This window comes from Salvelinus namaycush, unplaced genomic scaffold (genome assembly GCF_016432855.1).
Source record: "Salvelinus namaycush isolate Seneca unplaced genomic scaffold, SaNama_1.0 Scaffold2341, whole genome shotgun sequence".
Lineage (NCBI taxonomy): Eukaryota > Metazoa > Chordata > Actinopteri > Salmoniformes > Salmonidae > Salvelinus > Salvelinus namaycush.
Window position 1 is genome coordinate 16452 of NW_024059166.1, and position 13962 is coordinate 30413.

Below are 13962 nucleotides of genomic sequence, written 5' to 3' on the forward strand. Positions count from 1 at the left end.
GTATTGTAACCTATAGCTCTGCATTGTAGCCTATAGCTCTGCATTGTAGCATATAGCTCTGCAATTTAGCCTATAGCTCTGCATTGTAGCCTAAAGCTTTGCAATTTAGCATATAGCTCTGCATTGTAGCCTATAGCTCTGCATTGTAGCCTAAAGCTTTGCATTGTAGCATATAGCTCTGCAATTTAGCCTATAGCTCTGCATTGTAGCCTAAAGCTCTGCATTGTAGCCTATAGCTCTGCATTGTAGCCTATTGCTCTGCATTGTAGCATATAGCTCTGTATTGTAGCCTATAGCTCTGTATTGAAGCATATAGCTCTGCATTGTAGCCTATAGCTCTGTATTGTAGCCTATAGCTCTGTATTGTAGCCTATAGCTCTGAGGTAGAGTGGAGAAGAAAGTCGGTCAGGCAGCATTTGTTTGTGATGGTTGAATTTGTGGGTGGGCAGACAGATAGATAGTGTTTTCTGTCCTCCATTTGGATCTCATAGTCGTGAATGAAGATAATTACCAAATGCCCACCAGAGGTTGAACCGGTGCAGATGGACCGGTTCAATCGTCTCATCACATTAAAAGGGATCTTGCCAGTGGTGTGTTGTCTCTTTCTGTTACCCTGGAATGTGACCAGGCTCTATGTAGTGCAGTGGTTGGTAACCCTGGTCCTGGAGGGCCGCAGGCGCTTCATGTTTTAACTGACCTGGAAGACCAGGTGTGTTGAATTTAGGCAATCACTGAACTGATCAATTAGCTCAGTTGGTCAGGTGTGGTGCCTAGTTGGAACAAAATCCTGCAGGACCTGTGTCACTCCAGGAACAGGGTTGTCTAACCCTGAGGTAGTGTAACCAGGCTCAGAGAAGAGACTGTGTCTGTGTAGTGGTGTGATATTAGGAAAGACATGGACAAGGGACTGACCAATGTCTTCCATCATCACCACTCAGCGTCTGCAGTCTGCACTCAGGGACGCCACCTGACGGAAGACAGTCGGGACTGACTAGTGTTGGCAATTCTCAGGCCAAGGACGGATCATTGTTAATGTGGGAGGCAACCCTAGGGAGCCTAGTGACTGACAGACTTTCAGGCTTTCACCTTTCAGGAGGCAATAAAGACTAACAGCTGTTCTGTGTGTGTGCGTGTGCGTGTGCGTGTGTGTGTGTGACAACAGGCACAGGAAGGATGAGCTGGAGAGGCGCATGTCAGCCCTACAGGAGAGCAGACGGGAACTGATGGTCCAGCTAGAGGGACTGATGAGGTTACTCAAGGTAGGAGAGGACTCTGACAGCCTGATATCTACTACAGATTATTATATATATTATAAACAATAGCTGGTCCTTGTTCTTCAGACGTTTATAACTGACGCTGTCATTCTTTACTATATAGTTAGAAGTATATCAAATTGATATATAGTATATCAAATCAAATGTTATTTGTCACATACACATGGTTAGCAGATGTTAATGTGAGTGTAGTGAAATGCTTGTGAGAGAGAGTGCAGTATCAACTTCTGTCATTATTGCTTTTTATGCCATCTGGTATTCGTTAACATCAACCATGAATTTGTTCCAACTGTTTAGAACGTGTTGGACACTGCATTGATTGTAGTTGACAGTTGCTGTCCCTCAGGGCCGATTGGTTAACTTGCAGAAACCTGTCTTTCCTGTCCTGATATTGAAGCTCCTGACTCTTTGCCACTGTTTTATCTTTTTCTCTCTCTGTCTTTCTGTCACTTTTTCTCTCTTTCTGTCTTGCGTTCTCTCTCTTTCTGTCACTTTCTTGCTCTCTTTCTCGGTATGTCCCTCTCTCTCTGTCACTTCTCTCTCCCTCAATGCTCATGCTTTCTATCACTGCTTACCATTGGCTGACTGATAGGATGAGGAGCAGAAGCAGGCAGTAAGTGTGTCTCTTCAGTTTACATTAAGGAAGCAGTAGAATGGCAGCACCAGACCCAGTCAGCCAGTCACTCTCTAACCATAATATTACATGTCACACTACTGTTCACTCTTAATGCACGTGTTGATATGTCTCCGATGGATTGTGTTTAAGGAACTTCCAGTAGCAGCATTTTTTATGGACATGTTATGTTATGCACTTGCGCTGGTCGGTTTGAGGCAGCACTGTTTTCCTACAGAGATTTGGCACAGTACTTTTATAGATGGGTTATTTGTCACTTCATGCAGTTCTGGACCAGGCTGGCTCTAAGCCATACAGTCGTGGACACGCGGGCAGGCTGGCTCTAAGCCTGGGCTCAAACGCTATTCGAAATCTTTCAAATACCTTCAGCGTTTTCTCTAGCCTGCCTGGAGTGTAAGATGGGCGGGGTTTGACGTTTTGGGACTATCCTAATGGTCCATTTAAGCTAAGCATGCTCAATCAAGCACAGATGCAGTATTTGAATTGATTTGAATAGTGTTTGAACCCAGGTCTGCTCCTGGGCCCTGCACAGTGCCCCTTTCTTCCCAGACCGAACACTACAGTCCCCTCCTTAATCGCTACAGGCAGGCTCACACATGGGTCTCATTAGATTTCAGAGCAGTAAAGATGCTGTAATAGACAGGGAGTGTATGTTCGGGGGGGTGTTAGGCTTGGGCGGTATCCAGATTGTCATACCTTCATACCGACCTTGTGCCATACCGGGATATTCTGTAATACCGGCATTGCGCACAAGGGGCGCTATTTTCAAACCCCACTGAGCCTTTGTAATCTGAAGGTTAGCAATGCTAACAAGTACATGTAAAATCCCATGGCATTCTCTATCTAAATGCTAACGAGCGCATTGCGGACATTTTATAGTCTCTAAGCAGCTCCGTCTTGTTCTAAGTTGAGCTTGAGGTGGTGAGCCAACATCCTTTTCTGACACCCATGTGGCGAAATGCATCTCTGCGTGCGCAGAGATGCATTTCGCCACATGGGTGTCAGAAAAGGGAAATGGGAAAGGAGAAAAGTAGTTGTGTCATCCGCATAGCAATTATAGGAGACAATATGTGAGGATATGACGAGCCGAGTGACTTGGTGTATAGAGAGAAGAGGAGAGGGCCTAGAACCGAGCCCTGAGGGACACCATTAGTCAGAGTACGTGGTGCAGACACAGATCCTTTCCACGTCACTTGGAAGCGGCCTGCCAGGTAGGATGCAATCCAAGAGTCTGCAGTCTGAGACGCCCAGCCCTGAGAGGGTGGAGAGAAGGATCTGATGGTTCATAGTGTGGTTCATGGTGTCAAAGGGAGTCAATATATCAAGGAGGATGTGAACAGAGGAGAGAGAGTCAGCTTTGGCAGTGCGGAGAGCCTCCGTGACACAGAGGAGAGCAGTGACCCATCTTATAGCCTGACTGATTAGGGTCAAGAATATTGTTCTGAGAGAGATAACGAGAGAGTTGATCAGAGACAACATGCTAAAGTGTTTTGGAAAGAAAAGAAAGCAGGGATACAGGTCTATAGTTTTTGACATCAAATTAGTCAAGTGTTGGTTTCTTGAGGAGCGGAGCGACTCAGGCCATTTTGAAGTCAGAGGGGACGCAGCCAGTGGTCAGGGATGAGTTGATGAGGGAAGTGAGGAATGGGAGAAGCTCTGGAGAAGGGAGGAGGGGATGGAGTCGAGCGAGCAGGTTGACGGGCGGGCAGACCTTACTAGTCACAGGATTTCATCTGGAGAGATAGAGGGGAGAAAGAGATCAAGGCGTAGGGTAGTTCTGTGTGAGTGAGACCAGTGGACTCAATAGTCTAAGTGAATGAGGAGCGGACTGTCATCAACCTTCTTTTCAAAGTGGTTGACAAAGTTGTCCGCAGAGAGGGAGGGAGTGGAGGATTAAGGAGGGAGGAAAAGGTAGAAAATAGTTTCCTAGGGTTAGAGGCAGACGTTTGAAATGTGGAGTGATAGAAAGTGGAATTAGCAGTGGAGTCAGAGGAAGAGAAGGTAGAGAGAAATCAGTGAAAGGATGATAGGTCCTCCGGAAGTTTTGTTTTCCTCCATTTTCGCTCAGCTGCCCGCAGTCCTTTTTCTGTAAGCTCGCAATGAGTCACTCAGCCACGAAGCAAGAGGGGAGGGGAGGGCCGAGCCGGCCCGGGAGGAAATGGGGTAGTGTGAGTCAAAGGATGCGGAAAGGAAGGAGAGTAGGGTCGAAGAGGCTGAATCAGGAGACAGGAGGGAGAAGGGTGACGTCAAAAGGCAAGGAGGGGAACGAGAGAGTTGCAAATAAATGAATCGAAGGGAGAGGTCGGGAGGTCGGGAGGTCGGTGGGTAGAAGTTGCCCAGTAAAAGAGTGGTGAGCCATCATCAGGAAATAAGTTTATGAAAGTGTTAAGCTCATTGAGGAAGTCTCCAAGGGCACTTGGTGGGCGATAGATAACAACAAAGCTTGAGTGGACAAGTGACAGTGACCGCATGGAATTCAAATGAGGAGATGGACAGGTGAGAGAGTAGATGGACAGGTGAGAGAGTAGATGGACAGGTGAGAGGGAGAAAAGACCAAATCTCCAGTTAGGAGAAATGAGTAGCCCTGTGCCACCACCGCGACGACCAGATGCTCTTGGACTATGAGAGAAAACGTAGTCAGATGAAGAGAGAGCAGCTCTGAAGGGCATCATAGGCTTAGATTAACTCAGCGTTCTTGACTGCAGATCAGCAGTTCCAAATGCTGCCCAAAAAATATAAAAAATCCCCTGGTCCTGATGAACTAGACCCCCACCTCCTACACCTACATCATTGCTCCCCCCTTAAAAATATATTTTTAACCTCACGCTTGATGTTAAGGAAATCCCCAAGTTATGGAAATCTGCTTTTGTACTCCCTCTTCTGAAAGGTGTAGATCCTTCGCTACTTGACAACTATCGACCCATATCAAAATTGTCTGTACTGTCAAAGGTACTGGAGTCCTTAGTTAGTAGGCAGCTAAAGGTCCACTTCCAAGAAAACAACATTTTAAATGGAATGCAATCAGGTTTTAGGTCTGGCCACAGCACTGTTTCAGCAACATTGAAGGTTTTAAATGACATCCACTGTGCTCTTGATAAGAAGTTACATTGTGTGTCTGTTTTTAATGATTTGTCGAAGGCTTTTGACACCGTGGACCATGCTGTGTTAGTGCAAAGGTTAAAATGTTGTGGAATTACTGGTCATGCTCTAGACTGGTTTATAAATTACCTATCAAATCGTACACAATGTGTAATGGCGGATGGTTGTAAATCTGTGTCCATAGAGGTGTGCTCAGGTGTTCCGCAAGGTTCTATTTTGGGCCCACTGTTGTTCATTTTGTATATCAACAACATTGGGGATCTTATTGAAACAGCGGATGTTCATTTTTATGCAGATGATACTGTTCTTTATTCAAGTGGTAGTAGTTTATCTTTAGCTTTTGAAAATGCTCAAAGAGCATTTAACATCATACAACAGAATCTGTATGATTTAAAGCTGATTCTAAATTTGGGTAAAACAAAATGCATGGTATTTTCAAATGCCAGGCATGTTACAAATCATGTCATTGCTACATTGGCTGGACATACTATAGAGCAAGTTAAAGTGTACAAATATTTGGGTGTGTGGGTTGATGATAAACTGAGCTTCACTGTGCATGTAGAGAACTTGATAAGGAAGCTCAAGCTGAAAATAGGATTTTATTACCGGCATAAGGCTTGTTTTTCTTTTGAGGCCAGGAAGGAGCTGGTACGATGTACATTACTGTCGGTTTTAGATTTTAGTGATGTTATATATATGCAGGCCTCAGCCACTACCCTGAGAGCACTTGATTCAGTGTATCATGCAGCCCTCAGGTTCATTACAAATCAGAAACGTCTAACACATCATTGTGATCTCTACAGCGCTGTTGGCTGGTCGTCATGGACCTTGAGTAGTCTTAAACACTGGTAGACACTGATTTATAAGGCCATATTGGGTAAAATGCCATTTTATCTCTGTTCTTTTTTAGTCAGGTCAGTAAATAAATATAAATTACAGTCCCATTCTGATTTGCTTCTAACAGTACAAAAAATTAGAACAGGACATGGTTGAAATAGTTCTAGTTACTTAGCTCCGTGGTTCTGGAATTCTGTCATGAACATTTTAAAATGTGATGATCTAGTTTCGTTGGTGGAGTTTAAACACTTGATCGATGTATATATCATAGAAGAGTGTAATTGTTTTTAGGCCAGCTGTTTTTAGTCAAGACGTTTGTGTTTTTAATGTACACTGTTTTTGTTGTGCTGTATGTGTGTTTATAGTTTTGTTTAATGTTGTGTATGTAAATTGTTTTGTCTGAAATGTTGTTCCCCCTGCTGCTATTGGACCAGGTCTCTCTTGGAAAAGAGATGTTATCTCAATGAGAAAAAACCTGTATAAATAAAGGTAAAATTAAAAAATTAAAAAAAGAGACCTGGAGGGTAAATGAAAAGGGTTGCAGTCAAGGAGTGGGGAGCTCACAAGAGTGAGCTACTCACAAAGCTCCAGTCTCTCGTCATTGTGTGTTTCTAAACAAACACCACGTGACTGGGAACTACTGGTAAGCTTCATAATGAAAAATTATGTGAAATGAAATGGAATGAAGAACGCAATCTTCTTTCTCTCTGAACGTATTGCACAAGTTGACTGCAGGTATTTACCTAAAAAGTAGCTACAAATATTTATATATATATCTTTTTTTAATAAAATATTTTACTTCTTCATAGTTTCAACGGTATTGAAAAACCATCCTGTGGCTATTTCCAAATACCCCGGTATACGGTATATATGGCATACTGCCCAAGCCGTGTGTGTGTTTTCTTAGCAAAGATAACAGGTGGTGGTCTAGGCCTCTTCTACTCCTAACCTATGGTAATATTGGTATGTGTCCTAACCTATGGTAATATTGGTATGTGTCCTAACCTATGGTAATATTGGTATGTGTCCTAACCTATGGTAATATTGGTATGTGTCCTAACCTATGGTAATATTGGTATGTTTCTATAGTATGTTTCCTAACCTATGGTAATATTGGTATGTGTCCTAACCTATGGTAATATTGGTATGTTTCTATAGTATGTTTCCTAACCTATGGTAATATTGGTATGTTTCCTAACCTATGGTAATATTGGTATGTTTCTATAGTATGTGTCCTAACCTATGGTAATATTGGTATGTGTCCTAACCTATGGTAATATTGGTATGTGTCCTAACCTATGGTAATATTGGTATGTGTCCTAACCTATGGTAATATTGGTATGTTTCCTAACCTATGGTAATATTAGTATGTTTCTATAGTATGTTTCTTAACCTATGGTAATATTGGTATGTGTCCTAACCTATGGTAATATTGGTATGTGTCCTAACCTATGGTAATATTAGTATGTTTCTATAGTTTGTTTCCTAACCTATGGTAATATTGGTATGTTTCTATAGTATGTTTCTTAACCTATGGTAATATTGGTATGTTTCTATAGTTTGTTTCCTAACCTATGGTAATATTGGTATGTTTCTATAGTATGTTTCTTAACCTATGGTAATATTGGTATGTTTCTATAGTATGTTTCTTAACCTATGGTAATATTAGTATGTTTCTATAGTATGTTTCTTAACCTATGGTAATATTGGTATGTTTCTATAGTATGTTTCTTAACCTATGGTAATATTGGTATGTGTCCTAACCTATGGTAATATTGGTATGTTTCTATAGTATGTTTCTTAACCTATGGTAATATTAGTATGTTTCTATAGTATGTTTCCTAACCTATGGTAATATTGGTATGTTTCTATAGTATGTTTCTTAACCTATGGTAATATTGGTATGTTTCTATAGTATGTGTCCTAACCTATGGTAATATTGGTATGTGTCCTAACCTATGGTAATATTGGTATGTGTCCTAACCTATGGTAATATTGGTATGTGTCCTAACCTATGGTAATATTAGTATGTTTCTATAGTATGTGTCCTAACCTATGGTAATATTGGTATGTTTCTATAGTTTGTTTCCTAACCTATGGTAATATTAGTATGTTTCTATAGTATGTTTCTTAACCTATGGTAATATTGGTATGTTTCTATAGTTTGTTTCCTAACCTATGGTAATATTAGTATGTTTCTATAGTATGTTTCTTAACCTATGGTAATATTAGTATGTTTCTATAGTTTGTTTCCTAACCTATGGTAATATTAGTATGTTTCTATAGTATGTTTCTTAACCTATGGTAATATTAGTATGTTTCTATAGTATGTGTCCTAACCTATGGTAATATTGGTATGTGTCCTAACCTATGGTAATATTGGTATGTGTCCTAACCTATGGTAATATTGGTATGTGTCCTAACCTATGGTAATATTGGTATGTGTCCTAACCTATGGTAATATTGGTATGTGTCCTAACCTATGGTAATATTAGTATGTTTCTATAGTATGTTTCTTAACCTATGGTAATATTAGTATGTTTCTATAGTATGTTTCTATAGATTGTTTCCTAACCTATGGTAATATTGGTATGTTTCTATAGTATGTTTCTTAACCTATGGTAATATTAGTATGTTTCTATAGTATGTGTCCTAACCTATGGTAATATTAGTATGTTTCTATAGTATGTTTCCTAACCTATGGTAATATTGGTATGTTTCTATAGTTTGTTTCCTAACCTATGGTAATATTGGTATGTGTCCTAACCTATGGTAATATTAGTATGTTTCTATAGTATGTGTCCTAACCTATGGTAATATTGGTATGTGTCCTAACCTATGGTAATATTAGTATGTTTCTATAGTTTGTTTCCTAACCGGTGGTGATGTTGGTATGTTATCAGGCCCAGACAGGAGGCTCCACCCACTCCTCCCCCAGCCACGGGGCAGGCTGCTCCATGCCCATGCCAATCCGCTCCACCTCAGCTGGGTCCACCCCCACCCACACACCCCAGGACTGCCTGGCCGGGGTGGGGGGCGACGTGCTGGAGGCCTTCACTCAGGGTGAGTCCTGGACCTCCGCCCAGTGGGAAAAACGGTGCAAAACTGGTTGAAATGACATCAGTTTCTGGTTGAAAAGGCATCATGATGTCATTTCAACTCGCTTTTTCTGCTGGGCGATGTCCTCCTTTAGATACAGTACATATCTGTTGTTAGTTATCCATTTTCTGACCTTGTTTGAGCCAAGGACAACACAACATTTTGATCTGTGATTGAGCTGTGACAAATTCGATTAAAGTGCATTCCAAATGCAAAAATAGTAGCCACTAAATGCCATGTACAGTTGAAGTCGGAAGTTTACATACACCTTAGCCAAATACATTTAAACTCAGTTTTTCACAATTCATGACATTTAATCCCAGTAAAAAATCCCTGTTTTAGGTCAGTTAGGATCACCACTTTATTTTAAGAATGTGAAATGTCAGAATAATAGTTGAGAGAATGATTTATTTCATATTTTATTTCTTCCATCACATTCCCAGTGGGTCAGAAGTTTACATACACTCAATTAGTATTTGGTAGCATTGCCTTTAAATTGTTTAACTTGGGTCAAACGTTTCGGGTAGCCTTCCACAAGCTTCCCACAATAAGTTGGGTGAATTTTGGCCCATTCCTCCTGACAGAGCTGGTGTAACTGAGTCAGGTTTGTAGGCCTCCTTGCTCGCACACGCTTTTTCAGTTCTGCCCACAAATTTTCTTTAGGATTGACGTCAGGGCTTTGTGATGGCCACTCCAATATCTTGACTTTGTTGTCCTTAAGCCATTTTGCCACAACTTTGGAAGAATGCTTGGGGTCGTCGTCCATTTGGAAGACCCATTTGCGACCAAGCTTTAACTTCCTGACTGATGTCTTGAGATGTTGCTTCAATATATCCACATAATTTTCCATCCTCATGATGTCATCTTTTGTGAAGTGCACCAATCCCTCCTGCAGCAAAGCACCCTCACAACATGATGCTGCCACCCCCGTGCTTCACGGTTGGGATGGTGTTCTTCGGCTTGCAAGCATCCCCCTTTTTTCTCCAAACATAACGATGGTCATTATGGCCAAACCATTCTATTTTTGTTTCATCAGACCAGAGATCATTTCTCCAAAAAGTACGATCTTTGTCCGCATGGGCAGTTGCAAACTGTAGTCTGGCTTTTTTATAGCGGTTTTGGAGCAGTGGCTCCTTCCTTGCTGAGCTGCCTTTCAGGTTATGTCGATATAGGACTCGTTTTACTGTGGATATTGATACTTTTGTACCTGTTTCCTCCAGCATCTTCACAAGGTATTTTGCTGTTGTTCTGGGATTGATTTGCACTTTTCACACCAAAGTACGTTCATCTCTAGGAGACAGAACGCGTCTCCTTCCTGAGCGGTATGATGGCTGCGTGGTCCCATGGTGTTTATACTTGCGTACTATTGTACAGATGAACGTGGTACCTTCAGGCGTTTTGAAATTGCTCCCAAGGATGAACCAGACTTGTGGATGTCTACCATTCTTTTCTGAGGTCTTGGCTGATTTCTTTTGATTTTCCCATGATATCAAGCAAAGTGGCACTGAGTTTGAAGGTAGGCCTTGAAATACATCCACAGGTACACCTCCGATTTACTCAAATGATGTCAATTAGCCTATCAGAAGCTTCTAAAGCCATGACATCATTTTCTGGCGCAGTCAACTTAGTGCTTGTAAACTTCTGACCCACTGGAATTGTGAATTCTAAGTGAAATAATCTGTCTGTAAACAATTGTTGGAAAAATGACTTGTGTCTGAACCGACTTGCCAAAACTATAGTTTGTTAACAATAAATTTGTGGAGTGGTTGAAACATGTTTTAATGACTCCAACCTAAGTTTATGTAAACTTCTGACTTCAACTGTAAGTCACTGACTATTTTCATTGACTGTGTCCTCTGTGTTTCAGGTGTACCTAGAAATCTTCGTAATGATCTGTTGGTCGCTGCAGATTCAATCACAAACACCATGTCATCACTCGTCAAAGAACTCCACTCAGGTTAGTTGAGAGGGACATGACTGCTATGTTGCCTGTGATTGGTTGCTAACTCTCTGGGACTGATTTATATTCTCTTTAATAAAGTAGATGATGCTGCAGAGGATGAGGACAATCAGATGAGGAACGGAGGCCTAAGGAGCAGGGCAGAGGATGAGGACAATCAGATGAGGAACGGAGGCCTAAGGAGCAGGGCAGAGGATGAGGACAATCAGATGAGGAACGGAGGCCTAAGGAGCAGGGCAGAGGATGAGGACAACCAGGTGAGGAACAGAGGCCTAAGGAGCAGGGCAGAGGATGAGGACAACCAGGTGAGGAACGGAGGCCTAAGGAGCAGGGCAGAGGATGAGGACAATCAGATGAGGAACGGAGGCCTAAGGAGCAGGGCAGAGGATGAGGACAATCAGATGAGGAACGGAGGCCTAAGGAGCAGGGCAGAGGATGAGGACAATCAGATGAGGAACGGAGGCCTAAGGAGCAGGGCAGAGGATGAGGACAACCAGGTGAGGAACAGAGGCCTAAGAGAGAGGGGGGAGGAAGCCTTGGCTCACTATTATCTTATTAACACCGGTTTTTTTTTCTGTATCAAGCTGTTTGCGATTTTAAGTAGTCCTTTCTTTGAAACAACATTCCAGAATTCTAATTGTTTGGACACACCTACCCATTCAAGGGTTTTTCTTTCATTTATATCAAAACTACAAAATAACACACATGCAATCATGTAGTAACCAAAGAAGTGTTAAGCTAATCAAAATCTATTTTATATTTTGATTTTTCAGATGACAGCTTTGCACACGCTTGGCATTCTTTCAACCAGCTTCACCTGGAATGCTTTTCCAACAGTCTTGAAGGAGTTCCCACATATGCCGAGCACTTGTTGGCTGCTTCACTCTGCGGTCCAACTCATCCCAAACCATCTCAGTTGGGTTGAGGTCGGGTGATTGTGGATGCTAGGTCATCTGATGCAGCACCATCACTCTCCTTCTTGGTCAAATAGCCCTTACACAGCCTGGAGGTGTGTTGGGTCATTGTCCTGTTGAAAAATAAATGATAGTCCCACTAAGCGCAAACCAGATGGGATGGCGTATCGCTGCAGAATGCTGTGGTAGCCATGCTGGTTAAGTGTGCCTTGAATTCTAAATAAATCACTGACAGTGTCACCAGCAAAGCACCACCACACCTCCTCATCCATGTTTCACTGTGGGAACCACAGATGCAGAAATAATCCGTTCACCTACTCTGCATCTCACAAAGACATGGCGGTTGGAACCCAAAATCGCAAATTTGGACTCATCAGACCAAACGACAGATTTCCACCTGTCTAATGTCCATTGCTTGTGTTTCTTGGCCCAAGGAATTCTCTTCTTATTATTGGTGTCCTTTAGTAGTGGTTTCTATGCAGTAATTCGAACCATGAAGGCCTGATTCACACAGTCTCCTCAGTTGATGTTGAGATGTGTCTGTTACTTGAACTCTGTGAAGCATTTATTTGGCCTTCACTTTCTGAGGCTGGTAACTCTAATGAACTTATCCTCTGCAGCAGAGGTAACTCTGGGTCTTCCTTTCCTGTGGCGTTGCTCATGAGAGCCAGCTTCATCATAGCGCTTGATGGTTTTTGCGACTGCACTTGAAGAAACTTTTGAAGTTCTTGAAATTTTCCACATTGACTGACCTTCATGTCTTAAAGTAATGATGGACTGTCATTTCTCTATCCTTATTTTAGCTGTTCTTCTCATAATATGGACTTGGTGTTTTACCAAATAGGGCTATCTTCTGTATACCACCCCTACCTTGTCACAACACAACTGATTGGCTCAATCCCATTAAGAAGGAAAGAAATTTTCCAATTACTCTCAAGGCACACCTGTTAATTGAAATGCATTCCAGGTGACTACCTCATGAAGCTGGTTGAGAGAATGCCAAGAGAGTGTATCAAGGCAAGGGGTGGCTACTTTGAAGAATCTCAAATTTAAATTTGATTTTGATTTAACACTTTTTTTGGTTACTACATGATTCCATATGTGTTATTTCATTATTCTACAATGTAGAAAATAGTAAACATGTAAGGAAAAACCCTTGAAAGAGTAGGTGTGTCCAAACTTTTGACTGGTACTGAGTATTAGACTTTTATGTTACTGCAAATAACGGAACATTTTTCACTTTGTTTTCCAGCCGATGCAGAATGAAAAGAAAAGTATGAATATTCCTATATGTTTAATATTGTCTGTATATCATCGCATAGTCATTAATGAGTCATTCACAATGTAAATCAACAAATCTCTCAATGACCTATAAACAAAATAGAAATCACAGGAACTTTTTCAGTCCCACTTGTTCATCAAAATCCCAAATCCTTTCTCTGTGAATATTTATAGTTATGTTGTGCCCCAGGCTAAAACCTCCCCATCTGTCTGTCTCTGTCTTCAGGCACAGTGAGAGATCTAAAACATCATTGAGGGAACAACAACCTCCCCAAACACCAGTCCATTGATCTAGCCAGGATGTCAGACTGGAGAAGAAGAATCAGAATGAGAATCTGCCACACCGACCAAACCCTTCTATCAGGAATTAGCACGTAGAGTAATGCATGCTGTTATCAAACAGGATTTCACTGTGTGAACTCTTATTAAACATGTTTGTTACACCGTGCTGCGGGATGTCTGTTGGCAAGTGTATATGTCATTCTGTATAAAAACTTGAAGCTGTAATTATTATGTAATGACTGATTCCCCCCGTCATGACTGCAAGGGTCAAATGTCTAAGGAATGGCTTCCTGTGCTTTCTCTCAATCTGTCTTGTTAATAACAGATCACCCTGTGTGCATCATAAATGGCAGGTGCACTACATAGGGAATAGCGTGCCATGTGGGACACTACATAGGGAATAGCGTGCCATGTGGGACACTACATAGGGAATAGTGTTCCATTTGGGATGCTACCTCTATCTGCATAAACTGTACACATTATATATGACCTTGGGATCACAGCACTGACCATAACCTGAAAACAACCTATTTTCACCATGACATGTTCCCCGGCCGTCATTGCCTTTGTATGATTACAGAT

General features: G+C 41.7%; 1 protein-coding gene across 1 annotated transcript in view; it reads left to right on the forward strand.

Moving 5' to 3' along the window:
- LOC120038708 (dystrobrevin beta-like) overlaps positions 1 to 13546 on the forward strand; it is a gene marked incomplete at its 5' end in the record, with an annotated part of 29974 nt that extends 16428 nt beyond the window's left edge. Inside the window, 5 exons of the mRNA XM_038984372.1 lie at positions 1163 to 1259; positions 8748 to 8907; positions 10811 to 10900; positions 10985 to 11400; positions 13325 to 13546. Coding sequence (XP_038840300.1) covers positions 1163 to 1259; positions 8748 to 8907; positions 10811 to 10900; positions 10985 to 11400; positions 13325 to 13333 — 772 coding nt within the window. The remainder of the gene's footprint in view (positions 1 to 1162; positions 1260 to 8747; positions 8908 to 10810; positions 10901 to 10984; positions 11401 to 13324) is intronic.
- Between the last annotated feature and the right edge of the window lie 416 nt (positions 13547 to 13962).